At 45.2% G+C, this 19,914-nt stretch overlaps 1 protein-coding gene across 1 annotated transcript; it reads left to right on the forward strand.

Annotated features, from left to right (window-relative positions):
• The first annotated feature begins 6,445 nt into the window (after positions 1-6,445).
• HPX (hemopexin) lies at positions 6,446-19,914 on the forward strand. Its single transcript, XM_064288520.1, has 10 exons — positions 6,446-6,864; positions 7,234-7,298; positions 7,396-7,467; positions 7,645-7,766; positions 13,302-13,455; positions 14,475-14,687; positions 14,956-15,099; positions 19,108-19,238; positions 19,326-19,488; positions 19,622-19,914. The coding sequence occupies exons 1-10, from the start codon at positions 6,782-6,784 to the stop codon at positions 19,891-19,893; spliced, it is 1,419 nt and encodes a 472-aa protein (XP_064144590.1). The 5' UTR covers positions 6,446-6,781; the 3' UTR covers positions 19,894-19,914.

Below are 19,914 nucleotides of genomic sequence, written 5' to 3' on the forward strand. Positions count from 1 at the left end.
GGGTCCTGATGTTTTGAAGCTTCAGGAGAGGAGAGTAAGAAAGAGTGAACACCTGGTACACTGAGTCACCTGCCAAATCCCCATCTGGGGCCCTGCGTCTCCTGCAGAAATAGGCAAGTCCTTTGCCTATTTGCCAAGAGCCACAAGCCTGCACTAGGGACCTGATGGAGGATCAGAGACTATGGTGTGATTACACTGCACCCCCCACTCCCTGTGTACTCTTGTGCAAGTACACCCAGCAAGGCCCTCAGAAATATCTGCAAAAGCATGTAGAGAGTCTGCGTGTTTCCCTTGCTTTTGCCTTTTACCTTCCTGTCCAAGGTCACCCCCTGTTGGGCCAGCCTAGGCAGAAACGGGTGCGGGAGCCCCCATGCCAAATTTTAGAGCTCATTGCTGAAGCCCTTGCTGTCTAACTCTGCCAAGATTGCTGCCCTTTGCCCACAGTGGGACTGGAGTCCTGGCACCCCCTTCTGAGTTCTAATCTGTCAGGGTTTGGTTGCCAATTCCAGAGATGACTCAAACCCAATGCTCCATTATCTGAGTGCACTGTGAGGTAGGGACTATGCTTTCTCCCATTCCACAAAAGCCTGAAGCTTAGAGAAATATAGTTCCTATTGCTGATGAAGAGCAGAGCCAAGACTTGAAACTATAGCTGTCCAACTCCTAACTGGTAAGTTATAGCACCTTACTCTTCGTCATGCCTCTGGTGCTTAGCATGGGCACTGACAGAGCAAGCACTCAACAAAATTTAGGGAATGATGAACCTGGGAAGATGGGTCATCTGAGGTCATGGAAAAGATGAAGACATTGTCCTGGTATGATTCCTGGGCCAAGGATAGGAGGAGTATTCATGACCTGTGAAGATCTGGGGTCTTTGCAGAGATCAAGGGGGCACCACTGGACCATATGGAAGTCTTGGTGAAGACGGAGAAAAGTGGACAGATTTTAGGTACTATTAGGAAGTAGGAACAACAGGCTTCAATATTTATTGAATCTATACAGTGGCAGGCGTGTAGTAGGTGCTAAAGTTATAGCAGTAAACAAGCAGATGAAGTCCTGTTCATTAGGGCAGGGTGGAGAGTGGAGTACTGGAGCTACTACTTACTGGCTTGAGAGAGTTGATTGTCAAATTTTCAGGAGGTTTGAAAGCTGATTGTTGAACTCAGCTGTTAACTAAAAATTAAGTTATATAAATTTAAATGCATTTTATTAAAAACAAAGATAATACTCAAAACTTGTTATCTCCTAATTATTTTATTACATCTTACTGTGTTCTTGAAGTTATTTACATCTGTAGTATCCGTGTGGTGGAGATATATAATGGGGTGCTACTGTGCCTAACCCTGTGTTTGGTAACATTTTGTTGGTTGCTTGAAGTTGACCATGGTGGGAGTATTTACACTACAGAAATTGGCAAGCCCTGACTGTTAACATTTACCATCACTCCCCTTGAAAGCATTAGGAGCACACCCTAAGAAGTCAGGCAGCCCACATCAGCCAGAGTTTAAATCATAAAACTACCACTGGCTAATGGTATGACTTGGGTAAAATGGCTAATTCTTGTTTCCTTATTTGTAAAATCAGCCTGATAATAGTACCTCTAGGTCTCTATGAGTCAGAGTTGACTAGATGGCCACAGGGTTTTTATCATATGTATGGAGTCCTTGGGTGGTGCAAACAGTTAACATGCTTGGCTGCTAACTAAAAGATTGGAGGGTCAAGGCCATCCAGAGGCACCTCAGTAGAAAGGCCTGGCAGTCTAGTGAAAAATCAGCCATTAAAAACCCTATGGAGCACAGTTCTCTTCTGATGCACATGGGGTCGCCATGAGTTGGAGTCAACTTGATGGGAACTAGTGGTGGTACTGGTATATATATATTGCTTATATGTTCTTTTTTGTTGTTGTTGGTACCAAAACCAAACCAAACCCAGTGCCATCGAGTCGATTCCGACTCATAGCGACCCTGTAGGACAGAGTAGAACTGCCCAATAGAGTTTCCAAGGAGCGCCTGGTGGATTCGAACTGCCGACCCTTTGGTTAGCAGCCATAGCACTTAACCACTACACCACCAGGGGTGTTGTCAAGTTGGTTCTGACTCATAGTGACCTCATGTATAACAGAATGAAATGCTGCCCGGTCCTACACACACACACACACACACACACACACACACACACACACATTTAATGCAATGATCCATGTCAAGTGTTTAGCCCAGTGCCTGACACATGCATGTATCCAATAGATATGAGCTAATAAATTATTTATTCATAGAGAAGCAAGAACGGGCTATGCAGGAAGCCCGATTTTAGAGCAAGAGAAAATGTGCATGCTGCAGAGATTGATTGGGAGCGCAATGCTCTTTTTGGCTGCCCAGAGCTTTGTCACTAAACCATGGAAGCCTGGGGAATAGGAACCCTGCCTCATCTCCTTAAAGCATATAGCCACAGACAACAGGACCAGCACAGACAGCCACCTTTAGCAGGCCCAGGGAAAATGGTCAAGGTCCAAGAGCTCAGGTCTGGGCACAGTCATTCCGAAAGGCAGTGGGTCAGTGTCTGGCCTAAATCTGACCCCTGGCAATGCAGGAAGAAGCTCTGTCCATGAAGACATACACAGGCGCACATTGAGACCCCACCTGGAGGAAATCAGAAAGCTGCTGGTTAGGAGGATTGAGAAGTGCCAGATTATATAAAAAAGAAGATAGTTAAACTTCCCTGGGGTTGAATTTCCCAGGAAATCAAGCAAGAGATTGAGGTCCTCAAACACACTTTGGGCAGCAGAGGTTTGCAGAGGAAGGGGAAGGAGCATCTGAGGGTGTCAGCTACTGAGCCCCACAGCCAGGGCTGAGGGGGTGAGGGAGGAAGGCTATGAAGGTTGTTTAAGAAAAACTCAGGCTCTGGCTTCAGGTTGAAGGGTGGGAGCTCATTGATTCTTGTGGCCTCCAGGGGGCACTCAGGTCCAAGTATGGACACACAGTCTCTCTTCAGACCAGTCAGAGTGTTGGGCTCAGGACAAGTGGCCTCAAATGAAGGGAAAAGAAGCAAGCCCAGTCTGAAAAGGGTTGCCTTGTACCCTGTGACCAGCACCAGAATGACCGATGTATCCAGAGCCTGGGTTCCCAAATGGACATAGTCCTCTGCCTGTCAGTAATTGCTCAGAACTTGAGCTTCAGCATGGGTCACCTGCAATGAAGAAGACCCTGCTGGCCTAGTCTGTGGGGAGGAGGGATGCTCTGATAATGGCATTTAAGCCACACTGGGGTGGAAAAGGAAATTAGGAAACGATATTGAAAAGGGTCTGTTTTAGGCTGGGTTCTCTACAGAAGCAAAACCAGTAAAGCATATAAATATATATTTATATATAGAGAGAGGAATTTATATCAAGGAATTGGCTCACACGGTTTGTACAGTCTGGAATGTCCCAATTCTGTGGGTCAGAATAGAGGCTTCTCCTGATTCATGCAGCAGGAGGGGCTGGTGAACCCAGGATCGGCAGGTGAGAGAGTAGAGCTCTTGCTCACAGGCTGCAAAGACTGATGAATCCCAAGATTGGCAGGCAAGACTGCAGGTAAGCTGCTAGCTCAGGTCCCAAGACCTAGAGGTCAGATAAACAAGAACCAGCTGCAGGGTCCAGAACGAGCAAAAAAGCCCCCAAGCCTTGCTGGAATGTCCGCTTATATTTGATGCAGGCCACACGCCCAAGGAAATTCCCTTTCAACTGATTGGATACTCACAGCAGAGCCCATCAAGGGGGTGATTGCATATCACATCTCAACATGGAATTAATCACAACATTATAGGACTGCCAAAACACTGAGAATCATGGCCCAGCCAAGTTGACACACAATCTTTATTTCATTTATTTATTTATTTATTATTGTACTTTGGAAACCCTGGTGGCACAGTGCTGTGGCTGCTAATCAAAAGGTCAGCGGCTCGAATCCGCCAGATGCTCCTTGCAAACTCTATGGGGCAGTTCTACTCTGCCCTATAGGGTCGCTATGAGTCGGAATCGACTCAATGACAACAGGTTAGGTTATTGTACTTTAGCTGAAAGTTTACAGAACAAACTAGCTTCTCATTAAACAGTACACATACTGTTTTACGACGTTGGCTAACAACCCCACAATATGTCAACACTCTCCCTTCTCAAACTTGTCCCCTCCTGCCATCTAGTCCTTGCTCCTGGGCTGGTGTGCCCTTTTAGTCTCGTTTTGTTCTATGGGCCTGTCTAATCTTTGGATGAGGGGTGAACCTCAGGAGTGACTTCATTACTGAGCTAAAAGGGTGCCCGGGGGCCATACTCTCAGGATTTCTCCAGTCTCTGTAAGGCCAGTAAGTCTGGTCTTTTTTTATAAATTAGAATTTTGTTCTACATCACAAGGTACCCCCAATTCCTAATATTCCTCTCACCCCAGGAGGAGGAAAATTGTCAGAAATTTTACTGCAACACTAACAACTCTAGTTCTATTTGAAATCTATTTTTTTTTATTCAGCAAATACTTATTGAACATCTGTTATATACCAGGCACTGTTTTAGGTGGTGGGAATATAATGGCAAACAAGACAGGCAAAACAAAACAAGTGGACAGGTGAAATAATTTCAAGTTTTAATAAGTGACATAAAGGAAGCAAGGGCCTGAAATGGCTAGATAAGGTGGTCAACAAAGGCTTCTTCCAGAAGATAGCATTTAAGCAGGAATTAGCTGCAAATATAATGAAACCTCAGTAACATTTCTATTTACTCTGTGGTAAGTAAATAAAGCACTTTTTCCCTAAGGTAGAAACTACCCAGAAAGACTAATTACGGTAGTGCTCTCTGGAAGAGTGACACCTCCTCTTCCAGGGCCCATTACTGTCAGAGCTTCCCTGGGCCGGGACAGGGCAGGGGGTGGATTTTTCCAAAGCACTTTGTCAGTGAGGGTGGGGGTGAGGGTGGAGGTGGAGCTTGGGCATTTGGCAACGGTGAGACATTATTGACCCCAAAATCGCTAGTCCAAGGGCAAAGTTGAAGAGACCTGGGGATGACCCAGAAAGGCCCTGGATGGTGCTTAGAAAAAAGCTGTTCTCGGAGTATTTCTAAGTAGTATGTTTATCTGTACGTGTGGCTGCTGAGTGTATATAAGAATCTGTGTCTCTGGCTGTAACTGTTCTACAGCAGGGCTTGGCACTTCGTACACAAAAATGTTAGTTCCAGCAAAAAGACAAATAGCTCAATGAAAAAGTGGGCAAAGGTCTTGGATAGAAATTTCACCAAAGAAGATATACAAATGGCCAGCAGCTCATGCAATGATGCTCAACAAATTAGTCATTCCAAACCAGTTGCCGTGGGGTCTGTTTCGACTCACGGTGATCCCATGTGTGTCAGGGTAGAACTGTGCTCCACAGGGTTTTCAAGAGCTGATTTTGGGGAAGTAGCTCATCAAGACTTTCTTCTGAGGCATCTCTGGGTGGACTGAAACCTCCAACCTTTCTGTTAGTAGCCAAGCGCTTTAACCCCTTTGCACACCCAGGGACTCCAATTAATCAATAGGGAAATGCAAATCAAAACCACAATAAGGTAACACTTCGCCACCACTAGGATGGCTTATGATCAGAAAACAGCAAGTGTTGGTGACGATGTGGAGAAATTGGAAATCTCATTCATTCTGGTGAGATTGTAAAATGATGTGGACACTGTGGAAAACAATTTGGTGGTTCCTCGAAAAGCTAAACATAGAATTACCGTGCAATTCAGCAATTCCCGAAAGACTTGAAAGCAGGGACACAAACAGATACTTGTTTCACTAGTATTCATTGCAGCGCTATTCATGATAGCCAAAAAGGTGGAAACAACGCAAGTGTCCATCAACAGATGAATGAATAAACAAAATGTATTTATATAATACAACGGAATATTACTCAGCTATAAAGAGTGCATGTAAAGAGTGCATAGGGTCGCTAAAAGTTGGAACCAACTCGACGGCACCTAAAAACAACGACGACAGTAAAGAGAAAGGAAGTTCTGATACATATAACATGGATGAACCTTGAAAACATGTTGAGTAAAGTAAGTCAGACACGAAAGGACAAATATTGTATGAAATACTTAGGACAGGCAAGTGTATAAAGACCACATTTTATCATTGTTTAACAGGGAGCGGATAGGAGGTGGAAAAGGCGAGTTACTGCTTAAAGGGCACTGAGTTTCTGTTAAGGATGATGAGAACATTTGGGAACAGAGCAATTACAGTTGCACAACATAGTGAATGTAAAGTCAGTGAATTGGACATGTAAAAAAAGTTGAAACGGCAAATGTTTTATTATATATGTATGTATTATCACAATAAAAAAGAAAAAATTAAAACTAGAAATAAAGTTTTGTTTGTTTTTTAAAAAAGCTAGTTTCCTCCTTTTCTCCCTTTCTGCATTGTAGAGGTAAATTAAACCACAGAAAGGTGAACCTCAATCAATCTACCCCCTTCTCTGTCTTTATAGGCACCAGACCCATCTCCAAGATGATGGGAGTCACAGCTGCACATCAATGTTATGGGCTAGTCACTGCTTGAAAGTTGAAAAAGGGGGATGGGGAACCTATGCCGGGAAGAGGGAGTCCTGGACTCAGGCTTTTGTCCAGACTCTGACCTTATTTGCAATGATGTAATCAGCCAATATTGGCATAGTCCTGGGAGGCAGCTCATTTCCACTAGGGCTGGAGGTGGGGGTGGCGCTGCTGCCATCACTATATAGGGGGTTCAACCAGGGGCCTAGAGCTGTCCTGTGACCTCTCAGACTCAGTATGGCTGGGGGAACGGGAGCACCTGTTGTGCTGGGGTTGTTGGGCCTGTGCTGGTCCCTGGCCATCGCCTACCCTCTTGCTTCGTGAGTAAAGTTGGGACTAGGGCTGGAGGACTGGGGTCTGGGCTAAGGTGGGATGAGGTCAGTTTTTTTAGGCCTGGGGTAAATTTGGGGTAGGAGTCCCTGGTGGTACAAACAGTCAACGTGCTAGCTGCTAACCAAAAAGTTGGAAGTTCAAGTCCACCTAGACATGCCTGGAAAGACAGGCTTGATGACCTGCTTCTGAAAAATCAGCCACTGAAAACCCAGTGAAGCACAGTTCTATTCTGACACACATGGGGTTGCCATGAGTTGGAATCCACTTGATGGCAACTGGTCTGTTTTAGGTTTGGAGTCAAGAGCTTAGGGAGAAGCATTGGTCACAGTAGACCCAGGCATCTGTTTTATCTCCAGGACTAGTGCCCCTGTGAATGAAGCTGAAGGTGGGAACGGGACCAAGCCAGACCCAGACATCCTAGGTAAGGCCCAGACTCCCTGAGTCCGTCTTTCTGTCTGGCTGTGTCTCTGTCTTTTATCACTGGTTTTTTACTTTGCCATGCCCCTTCCCACCCTCAGAACAATGCTCGGATGGCTGGGGCTTTGATGCTGCCACCCTGGATGACAGTGGGACCATGCTGTTTTTTAAAGGTAGGAGGGGCTGTCTTGGGGCACTTGGAGGCCCCAGACTTGGTCCCCTTCACAGAGGGGCTCTCCATCCGTGTGCAGTCTTAGGAATTAACTGAGGGCATCACTCGCAGCTTCTCTGTAACTATCTCTTAGGCCAAATGTTTGTTCTGGGTCCCTGAACGACCGTGGGTTTTTCAGGGGACTTCGTGTGGAAGGGTCACGAATGGGCCCGAGAGTCAATCTCAGAACACTGGAAGAATTTCACTGGCCATGTGGATGCTGCATTCCGCCGTGGTCATGACAGCGTCTTCCTGATCAAGGTACTGCTGGGCCAAGGTCAGGGTTGAACCAGGAAGGGCTGGCATCTACCCAAGAGGCCTTCCCCCAAGTGGTCCTAACACTGAGCCCAGACCAATAGGTACCAAGTTTCCTCTATCTGTGCCTTCCTTTCCCGCAGATGATCTGGCAAAGGGAGTGTGCCTGTGTGTGTGCAGGGCAGGTACCACACATCTAGTGGCTGTTCTTCATTCCTAATCTTAGTTCTTGACCTCTCTGCTATACCTCATGCTGTTGGCCATTCTTTCCTTCTTGACAATTTCCTTCCTTGGTTTCATGCCTCTGCATTCAGGTCCTCTTCATATGGCTGGTCAGGTTGTTCACACCACAATGGCACCTGGCCAAGGGACAAGTGGAGGATAAAGCCCAGCCCACTCTGTGCACCAAGCCATGAGCCCTGACCCAGCGCTCAGAGGAAGGGGTGCCTTCTTCTCACTTGTACAAGTGTGCTTATGGTTTGGGGCAGCCCTGACTACAAACTCTGCTTTCCCTCCTGCCTCTCTCCCTGCTCTTCTCAGGCTTCTTATCCTCTGCCAATCCCCGAATCTTCCTCCGGGATCTGTCCTAGCCTCTCAATACCCTCATAGGGTGATCTCAATCATTGCCACGGCTATGAGGACTCTATGCTGTAAGTACCAGATCTAGATCTCTCTCCTGAGCTCCAGACGTCTCTTTCCAATTTCCTAGCAGACATCTCTAACTTAGATGTTCCAAAAAAACAAAACCAAACTCATTGCCATCGAATTGATTCTGACTCACGGCAATCCCATGTGTTACACAGTAAAACTGCTCCATAAACCTGGCCACTCCAAGCCAGGTATGCATGAGGTCTCATGATCTGGCCATTGGTTATCTTTTCAGTTTTATCTCCTCCCCGGCCAGATTAACTGTGTGCCAGCCACATGAGATTATATAAACTCTCTGAGCACGCTGTGATTCCTTGTGTCTGGGCTCCCTTTTACACTGCTCCCCCTGCTGGTAACACCCTTTTCTCACTTGTCCATCTGGAAAATTGTTGCTCACTTAACTCATGGAGCCCTGGTGGTGCAGCGCTTAAGAACTGCTGCTGTGTCTTAGTTACCTAGTGCTGCTATGACACAAGTACCACAGGTGGATGGCTTCAACAAGCAATAAACAAGTTTATTCTCTCCCAGTCTAGTAGGCTGTTGCTGTTATTGTTAGATGCCGTTGAGTTGGTTCTGACCCGCAGCAACCCTATGCACAACAGAATGAAACACTGCCAGGCCCCACACCATCCTCACAACTGTTTTTGTGCTTGAGTCCATTGTTGCAGCCACTGTGTCAATTCATCTCATTGAGGGTCTTCCTCTTTTTCACTGACCCTCTTGTTTACCAAGCATGATGTTCTTCTCCAGGGACTGATCCCTCCTGATAACAAGTCCAAAGTATGTGAGACTGAGTCTCTCCATCCTTGCTTCTAAGGAACATTCTGATTGTGCTTCTTCCAAGATAGTCTTGTTCCTTCTTTTGGCAGGCCATGGCATATTCAATATTCTTCACCAGCGCCACAATTCAAAGCCATCAATTCTTCCATCTTCCTTATTCATTGCCCACCTTTCGCATGCATATGAGGCAATTGAAAACACCATTGCTTTGGTCAGGAGCACCTTAGTCTTCAAGGCGATGTCTTTGCTTTCGAACACTTTAAAGAGGTCTTTTGCAGCTGATTTGCCCAGTGCAACACGTCTTTTGATTTCTTGACTGCTGCTTCCATGGATGCAAGTAAAATGAAACCCTTGACAACTTCAATCTTTCCTCCATTCATCATGATGTTGCTTATTGGTCCAGTTGTGGGGATTTTTGTTTTCTTTATGTTGAGGTGTAATCCATACTGCAGGCTGTGGTCTTTGATCTTCATCAATAAGTGCTTCAAGTCCTTTTCCCTTTCAGCAAGCAAGGTTGTGTCATCTGCATAACACAGGTCATTCAAGAGTCTTGCTCCAATCCTGATGCCCTGTTCTTCTTCATGTAGTCCATCTTCTCAGATTATTTGCTCACCATACAGACTGAATAAGTATGGTGAAAGGATACAACCCTGACACACACCTTTCCTAACTTCAAACTGCCTCTTGATCTAAGTACAAGTTCCTCATGAGTGCAATTAAGTGTTCTGGAATTCCCATTCTTCTCAATGTTACCCATAATTTGTTATGATCCACACAGTTGGATGCCTTTGAATAGTCAATAAAACACAGGTAAACATCTGTCTGGTATTCTCTGCTTTCACTCAGGATCCATCAGACATCAGCAGTGATATCCCTGGTTCCACGTTCTCTCCTTTGAATTTGGCCTGAATTTCTAGCAATTTCAGCTCCTGTTGATATACTGCTACAGCCGCTTTTGAACGATCTTCAGCAAAATGTTACTTGCTTGTAATATTAATGATATTGTTTGATAATTTCCACATTTGGTCGTATCACCTTTCTTGGGAATAGGCATAAATAAGGATCTCTTTCAGTCAGTTGGCCAGGAGCTGTCTTCCAAATTTCTTGGCATAGACAAGTAAACACTTCCAGCGCTACATCTGTTTGTCGAAACATCTCAATTGATATTCCATCAATTCCTGGAGGCCTGTTTTTCACCCTTGCCTTCATTGCAGCTTGGACTTCTTCCTTCAGTACCATCGGTTCCGGATCATATGCTTCCTCTTGAAATGATTGAACTTTGACCAATTCTTTTTGGTATAGTGACTCTGTGTATACCTTCCATCTTTTGATGCTTCCTGCATCGTTTAATATTTTCCCCCATAGAATCCTGCACTATTGCAACTCGAGGCTTGCATTTTTTCTTCAGTTCTTTCAGCTTGAGAAATGCCAAGCATGTTCTTCCCTTTTGGTTTTCCATCTCCAGCTCTTTGCACATGTCATTATAATACTTCACTTTGTCTTCTCTAGCCACCCTTTGAAATCTTCTGTTCAGTTCTTTTACTTCATCATTTCTTTCTTTTGCTTTAGCTGCCAGACATTCAAGAGCAAGTTTCAGAGTCTCTTCTGACAGCTATTTTGGTCTTTTCTTCCTTTCCTGTCTTTTTAATGACTTTCGCTTTCTTCATATATGATGTGCTTGATGTCATTCTACAACCCGTCTGGTCTTTGGTCATTAGTGTTCAACCCATCAAATCTATTCTTGAGAGGGTCTCTAAATTCAGGTGGGATATACTCAAGGTCGTATTTTGGCTCTTGTGGACTTATTCTAATTTTCTTCTGTTTCAACATGAACTTGCATAGGAACAATTGATGTTCAGCATTTGGCCCTGGCCTTGGTCTGACTGATGATATTGAGCTTTCCATTGTCTCTTTCCACAGATGTAGTCTATTTGATTCCTGTGTGTTCCACCTGGCAAGGTCCATATGTATAGTCACTAGTTTACGTTGGTGAAAAAAGGTATTTGCAATGAAGAAGTTGTTGGTCTTGCAAAATTCTATCATATGATCCCTGGCATCATCTCTATCACCAAGGTCATATTTTCTAACTACCATTTCTTCTTTGTTTCCAACTTTTACATTCCAATCCCCAGTAATTATCAATGCATCCTGATTGCATGTTCAGTCATTTCAGACTGAAAAAGCTGGTAAAAAAAATCATCAATCTCTTCAACTTTGGCCTTAGTGGTTGGTCCATAAATTTGAATAATAGTCGTATTAACTCGTCTTCCTTGTAGGCTTATGGATATATTTCTATCACTGACAGCGTTGTACTTCAGGATAGATCTTGAAATGTTCTTTTTGACGATGAATGCAATTCCATTCCTCTTCAAGTTGTCATTCCCGTCGTGGTAGACCATATTATTATCCGATTCAAAATGGCCAATACCAGTCCATTTCAGCTCACTAATACCTAGGACATCAATGTTTATAAGTTCCATTTCATTTTTGACTATTCCCAATTTTCCTAGATTCGTACTTTGTACATTCCACATTCCGATTATTAATGGATGTTTGCGGCTGTTTCTTCTTCTCATTTTGAGTCATGCCACATCAGCAAATGAAGGTCCTGAAAGCTTGACTCCATTCACATCATTAAGAACGACTCAACTTTGAGGAGGCAACTCTTTCCCAGTCGTCTTTTGAGTGCCTTCCAACCTGAGGAGCTCATCTTCTAGCACTATATAGACAATGTTCTGCTGCTATTCATAAGGCTTTCACTGGCTAATTCTTTTCAGAAGTAGTCCACCGAGTCCTTCTTCCTAGTGTGTCTTAGCCTGGAAGCTCAGCTGAAACCTATCTGCTGTGGGTGACCCTGCTGGTGTTTGAATACCGGTGGCATAGCTTCTAGCATCACAGCAACACGCAAGCCCCCACAGTATGAAAAACTGACAGACGCATGGGGGTAGTAGGCTAGAAGTCCAAATTCAGGGCATCAGCTCCAGGGGAAGGCTTTCTCTCTCTGTCACTTCTGTAGGAAGGTCCTTGTCATCAGTCTTCCCCTTGTCTAGGAGCTTCTGAGCACAGGGACTCCAGGTCCAAAGGACACTCTCTTCTCCTGGTGCTGCTTTCTTGGTGGTATAAGGTCCCCATGTGTCTCTGCTTACTTCTTTTATATCCCAAAAGAGATTGGTTTACAATACAATCTAATCTTGTAGATTGAGTCCTGCCTCGATAACATTACTGCCAATAATCCTGCCTCATTAATATGATAGAGGTAGGATTTATAATGCATAGGAAAATCACAGCAGATGACAAAATGGTGGGCAATCACACAATACTGGGGATCATGGCTTAGCCAAGTTGACACACATTTTGGGGGGACACAATTCAATCCATAACAAGCTGCTAACCAAAAGGTCAGTAGGTTCAATCCACCAGCTGCTCCTTGGAAACCCTACTGGGGCACTTCTACTCTCTCCTATAGGGTTACTATGAGTCGGAATTGACCAGATGGCAACAGATTGGTTTTTTTGTTTGTTTGTTTCAACTCTTGGCCAAAATGCTTCCTCCTCTGTAAAGCCTTGCAGGACTTCTCTAGGCAGATTTAGGCACTCCCCCATACTCCCAATGCAGTTTGCATGCTCACCACCTTAGAGTTCCACTGCTGGGATTGTATGGATTCTTCTTGCTTTTGTATGGTGAATTCCTCGAAGGCAGAGACAGGGTCTTGTCATCCCTTTATCCAGTGCCTAGCACAGCACCTGGCATATAGCATGCATTCAGCGACTGTGTCTTGAATGAATAACAAGATAAATGAATGTATGAATGGATGGATGATTTGGGGATGAATATTTGTGGATGTTGTTTGCCAAGACTGATGGTGTTACAGATGAGTGTGACTCCAGAGTGCCTGATTGTGCACAATCAGATGTGTGCATGCGTTATGGTAATAGTGCCTGGGTTTTCACAAACTGAATGTATGTATTTATGCAAGGAGACAACATGTTGCTGTCCACAGATGGACTGAGAATGTGTAGGGCAGTAGAAGGATATTGTGTAAGTATTCATTGTGAATGCAGAGTAGCAGTATCTGGGAGTGCAGAGTTAAAAAGAGAGTGCTTTTGTTTGCAGGGAGACAAAGTCTGGGTGTATCCTCCTGGGAAGAAGGAGAAAGGATATCCAAAGTTGCTCCAAGATGAATTTCCTGGAATCCCATCCCCACTGGATGCAGCTGTGGAATGTCCCCGTGGAGAATGCCAACAAGAAGGTGTCCTCTTCTTCCAAGGTCAGTTCAGACTGAAATCCAAGATGCTGGGCTGGTTGGGGATGCTGGTGGTAGTGGTGTCAATAATAATGGTGATAGTTGTAGTGATAATGGTGCTGGTGGAACAACTAAATGGCTTTCTAAGGAAGAGAAGAACTAGAGAAACCGGTTACAGTCTACAGGTCAAGTACTGGGCGGAGAGGATGACTGGAAGACATGTTGGGCAAGGTAACTGAGTGGCACAAACAGTTAAGTGCTTGACTACTAACTGAGAGATTGGTGGTTCAAATCCATCTAGAGGTACTTTGGAAGAAGGGCCTGACAATCTGCTTTTGAAAGATCAACAGCCTTGAAAATCCTATGGAGTGCAGTTCTACTCTGCAACACGTGGGGTCACCATGAGTTGGAATCAACACTATGACAACTTTTTTTTTAAACTGGGTATGATTTTGCTAAAAGTTTCTCATTGTTCCCTATGACCCTCGGGACACATCTACGTTCCTTAGTCTGGTATACAAATCTCCCCATGACCAAGCCCCTATTGACCCTCCAGCCTCTTCTCTTATTGTGCCCTTATCTTGAATACTAAGCTCTAGAAACTCTGTGCTGTTCTCTGCACACACAATTTGCTTCATGCTTTGGGATCTTTCTTCTCTCTGGAGTTCTATCTTCCCCCTCTTTAGTTTTGTTTGTTTCACTTTCTCTGGAAGTCTTCCCTGACTCTTACCCCTGCCCTTGTTAATTTGCTTCATGCTTTGGGATCTTTCTTCTCTCTGGAGTTCTATCTTCCCCCTCTTTAGTTTTGTTTGTTTCACTTTCTCTGGAAGTTTTCCCTGACTCTTACCCCTGCCCTTGTTGAGGTGATGATGTGCACTTTTGCTGCCTCATTTTATGGGATTTTCACTCTCCTCAATTGTCTCCCTGCTGGTTGGTGAGCTCCATGTGGCCAGGACCATATTGGGTGTGTCTTGGGGCCCAGTGCAAGCACAGGCTGAGCATAACCTGACCTCACTGAATGCTTGTTGCTTGATTGGACAAAGGTAACCACAAGTGGTTCTGGGACTTTGCTACGGGAGCCAAAAAGGAGCGTTCCTGGCCAGCTGTGGGGAACTGCTCCTCTGCCTTGCGATGGATCGGCCGCTACTACTGCTTCCAGGGTAACAAATTCCTGCGTTTCAATCCTATCACGGGAGAGGTGCCTCCCAAGTACCCTCGGGATGCCCGAGACTACTTCATGTCCTGCCCTGGCAGAGGTGAGAAAGCCCTTGCCCCTGGGGCCCACTGGAATTTGTCCAGCTCCCCTACCTAACCTTGTGAACCCACGTACCCCAGCTCCCATCTTAACTCTATATTACAACACCTTGGCCCTTCCCCCCAGCGCCATTTTCATCCTGCCCCTTCCCTCTTGTCCTCATATGAAGCTCTACTCCCACTAATTCCAGGCTTCTCTTCTACCTCAGATCTCGTTCTGACCTCTGGCCTCCCTCTGTGTTCCGCTCACCTATTTCTTCACCCCCGCAGGCCATGGCCCTGGACATAGTAATCGGACTGACCATGGGAGTGGTACCTACCCTGGCATGGGGAACAGACCTGGGCGCTGTAGCCCAGATCTCGTCTTGTCTGCACTGCTGTCTGACATCCATGGTGCCACCTATGCCTTCGCTGGTAACAGATCCCCCCAGTTCTCTATTCTCTATTTTCTGTCTCCATACCTTGCATCTCTTCCACTGGGTCTTCCATTCCTGACCTATTTCTGCCATTCTCATCACTGTGTCCCTATCTTGCCCCATCTGTCCCTCATCCTTAACACGCACTTTCATGTCTCTAGTCTCTTCTGCTGCATATTTTTCAACATTTTTTCTCATTGTCCAAGTCTAACTTCATCCATCTGTCTACCTCTCAGTACCATCTATGGTTCTTTTCTCATATCCCCCTTGCTCCAGGTCTTCTGGCTCCCCTTCAAGTGGTACTCAGAGGCTTTGACTTTTCCCAGGTGCCTTGGTACAGCATTCCCTGGGGATGAGGTATTCCCATTGCTGAGAATCCACCCAGAAGTGTTGAGTACCCTAGGACCTTTGTGGTTGTTGTTAGGTGCTGTCGAGTCAGATCTGACTCACAGCGATCCTATGTACCACAAAACGAAACACTGCCCGATCCTGCACCAACCTTACAATCGTTGTTATGCTTGAGCCCATTGTTGCAGCCACTGTGTCAATTCATCTCATTGAGGGTCTCCTTTTTCACTGACCCTCTGCTTTACCAACCATGACGTCCTTCTCCAGGGACTGATCCCTCCTGACGACATGTCCAAAGTATGTAAGATATAGTTTCACCATCGTTGCTTCTAAGGAGCATTCTTGTTGTACTTCTTCCGAGACAGATTTGTTTGTTCTTTTGGCAGTACATAGTATATTCAATATTTGGCTTTCTAGCCTTAGGTTTCCCCTCTAAGTGGCCAGTGGAGACACTTGTCTCCAGATCTGTGATATCAACTGGTACATGCCATCTAATAATACCTAGAGATATTCTGGGATTAAGCAGACAGGTAGTTATGAGTCTTCTCCAAACTTGAGAACAGCTCCAAGAGGCGGAGTGAATAACCTTGTTATAGCCACCATATGATGTATATATAATCAGATACAAATACAAGGTAGTGGTGAGAATATAGACTAGTGAAAATACATTTTTTTTGCTCCATCACCCTGGATGAGCCTGGACAGCTATGACTGCCCAGTTTAATGAAAAATACTCAGCCACAAAGAGATCATATCCCCACATCAGGAATGCACACCATAATGAGAACATAAAGCGGCGATGAAAACATATACCTGTGGTGCAAATACGGAACTATACTGAGAACAAATGCCCTAGTAAGAACATGAGAGTACCGGGAGACTATACATCTTTTTGCCTATGATGAGAGCACATAGGCAAAATCAGATCCAGAGGTAGGTTGAGAAAACAGGCCTCCAGTGACCACTCAGAGATGTAGAGGGAACACCTAGCCATGGGAAGATCACAGAGCTGTAGGAAGACCATGTGGCTACGATGAAAATCCAGCTGAAGCTAATGATTGCTTCTTTATTCCCAAATCAGAAGTATTAGCTATGTTCCATAGCTGCTGAGAGAGCATGTAGGCATGGAGAGAACACCATTATGTTTAAAAACACCCAGCTGAGGTGAGGACATACTATCTTGGTGAAAGCACAAATGTGACCCAGCTACTCAGGGTGGGGCTGGTCCTCTCCTCTCTCTGGTCTTTCTCTTTTCTCTGTCTCATAGTTTCTTATTTTTTCTTTCTGCTTCTTCACAACTTTTACTTGCACATGTGCCATCCTGTCCTCTTCACTTCTCTTTGTTTCATGAACTTTCAGCTTCAGCTCCAAATGATAACTGCCTCAGTTGCTCTGCTTTCTCTAGTCAGAATTCCAGAGGGAGAATCTAATCGTCCCAGGCCATATTTTCATACCAGATTATATTAAAGTGGCTGATGGCCAGCCTATGTCTTGGCTACTGTGAGATTAGGAGCTCATTAGTTAATCCCTCTGCAGCATAGCACTGGTTCTCAAACTAGAGGACAATGAGCAGGGTAGTTTCAGCAGAAGGAGAAGATGTGTATGTCAGTCACCATGACATGCCCAGTACACATCTATAAAGAGAATTCGTGACTGTGGCAAGAACACCACCCCTTTAATTCAGCAAGTATTTATTAAGCACCTGATCAGTTCTGGACATTCTTCTAGGTACTCTGTTACAGTAGTCAAGATAACAGACAAGGTGCCTATTCTCATAGAGCCTGCTAGATGGAGAGAGGGCATAATGAAGAGAAAGAAGGAAAGAATACCCTTAGAGAGTATTAAGAGCTGTGACAGAAATAAGACAGGATAATGGGATAGAGCTGAGCGGAATGAGCGGGTCCTTTTTCTGAGGAGATGATATTTGAGCTGAGATTTCAGTGATGAAAATGAATTAGCCATGCAAAGCACAGGAGGAAGGTCCCTAGGTGGTACAAATGGTTTGCACTTGACTGCTAACCTAAAGGATGGCAGTTTGAACCCAGCCAGCAGTAATGAGAAAGAAAAGGAAGAAAAGGCCTAGTGATCTGCTTCCATTATGATTACAGCCAAGAAAACCCTATAGAGCTCTGTTAGCACATAGGGTCATCATGAGTCAGAATTGACAGGAGAAAATGTATTTTAGGTAGGATTAACAGCAAATACTTTGAGGAATCAGGAAAGAAAACCAGTGTGGCTGGAAAAGAGTGAAGGAGCAAGAAGGTAGCTTGAAAGAGGTTAGAGAGGGAGGCAGAGTCCAGATTACACACAACTGCTACGGATTTTCAACTGTGAAAGGAAACCATGAGAAGGTCTTGAGCAGAGACATGATACGTTCTGATTTATTTCAGAAAGATCATCCTGGCTTTTTGTGGAGAGTAAGTTATAGAGGTTCAATTATGTAAGCAGGGAATCTAGCTGGTAGTTTCTATAGTAGACCAAATAAAAGGTGTGGATGGCTTGGATAGGATGACAGCAGTGAGGGTGGTGCAGTGTATTCATGATATATTTTGTAGGTGAATTTGACAGATCAATGATAGATTGGATATTGTTTGCAGTGAAGAAGGGAAAAGAGAGTTTTAAAGAATAACTCAACTTTTTGGGACTGGGTAGATGGTGGTTTTATTTTCTTAAATTGAGAAAGACTGGGGGAGGACTAGAGGAGTATGTGTGTGTGTGTATTTCTGTGTACTTAGAGGAGGCAGTAATCAGTCTGGACATGTTAGGTTTGAGGTGCCTAATGAGACAGCCAAATGACTATATCAGGTAGGCAATTGAGTTTGAGCCTGAAGCTCAAGGGAATGGTCAGAGCTGAAGAGAACAGATTGAGAGTCATTAAATCACCAAGGGTGTGGGTATAGACAGAAAAGAGAAGAGGCCCAAACTAAGCCCTAGGGGATTCCGATATTTAGATATCAGGCTGGTATCACAGAATTCAAGATCAATAAAAAATACTTAAAGAAGAAGTAGTGAGTGGTTAAATGCTGCTGAGAGTTAGACTAAGATGAAGACAGAATAGACCATTGGATTTGGCAAAATGGAAGATACTGGTGGCTTGATAAGATCAATTTCAGTGGAAAAGGAAAACAAAAGTATAATTGGAGTGGATTGAGTAAGAAAGGTTAAAAGGCAGCCTAGACAATTCCTTTGATAAGTTGCTATGTGAAGGGAAGAAGGAAAACGGGATGCTAACCTAGCTACTCCCTCACTTTCCTGCCCAGAGTAAGAAGACTCAGTAGAAACTTCTTATGGTACTTCCTTCTAACTTCTGGCCATTATACCTCTTTGTCTGTGACCACATCATTGCACATAGACACCTGCAAGGCATAGGGAGCCCCTCACCAAACCCAGTGATATTGGCCTTGTCTGGCAACTTGACAACTGTTTTCCGTGCCTGTCTTTCTGTCAGCCCCTACTGACTCCAGTTCGAAACGAGTCACAACGCCCAACATTACTGCCCAAGTCCTGATCTACTCCTCCCTCTCACACTGGTCTCCTCTCTCTTGGCCTCTGGATGCATTCTCTCCTCCCTCTCAGAATTCACCCCTGCATCTGTCACTAGCCTCTTCCTTGCTCGGCCGTTTACCGACAGCACTAGAGCAACTCTGTTGCCCCACAGGGTCCCACTACTGGCGTCTGGACACGAGCCGGGATGGGTGGCATAGCTGGCCTGTTGCTCACCAGTGGCCACAGGGCCCTTCCGCGGTGGATGCTGCCTTCTCCTGGGATGACAAGCTCTATCTGATCCAGGTGTGTGCTAGCCCAAGGAAAGGCCTGAGGTAGAGACTGAGGCAAGAATATTCAACTCTATGTTGATTAATGTCCTTTGTTCTTCAGGGCACCCAGGTGTATATCTTCTTGACAAAGGCAGGCTATAACCTAGTAAGTGGTTATCCAAAGCGGCTAGAGAAGGAACTTGGGAGTCCTCATGGGTTGAGCCTTGATGCTGTGGATGCAGCCTTTACTTGCCCTGGGTCTTCTCGGCTCCACATCATGGCAGGTAAGCGGCTTCTGGGTGCTAGGGGGTGTCATATTCTGCTGACATGGCACAAATCCCTGCTAGGGCATGCAAAGGGCTGGGTCAGGATCCCGCTGACATGGAAGCCATATTATGTTTGGTGCTTTCTTCCCAGGACAGCGGCTGTGGTGGCTGGACCTGCAGTTAGGCGCTCAAGCCGTATGGACTGCACTCCCTTGGCCCCACAATAAGGTTGATGCGGCCCTGTGTGTGGAAAAGTCCCTTGGCCCCAACTCATGTTCTGCCGATGGTCCCAGCCTGTACCTCATCCATGGCCCCAGTGTTTACTGCTACAGTGACGTGGACAAACTAAATGCAGCCAAGGCCCTCCCCCAGCCCCAGAAAGTGGCCGACCTCCTAGGCTGCAGTCACTCAGGGGCCCCCTGAAGCAAATCTGGCCCCACCTAT

Source organism: Loxodonta africana, chromosome 7 (genome assembly GCF_030014295.1).
Source record: "Loxodonta africana isolate mLoxAfr1 chromosome 7, mLoxAfr1.hap2, whole genome shotgun sequence".
Lineage (NCBI taxonomy): Eukaryota > Metazoa > Chordata > Mammalia > Proboscidea > Elephantidae > Loxodonta > Loxodonta africana.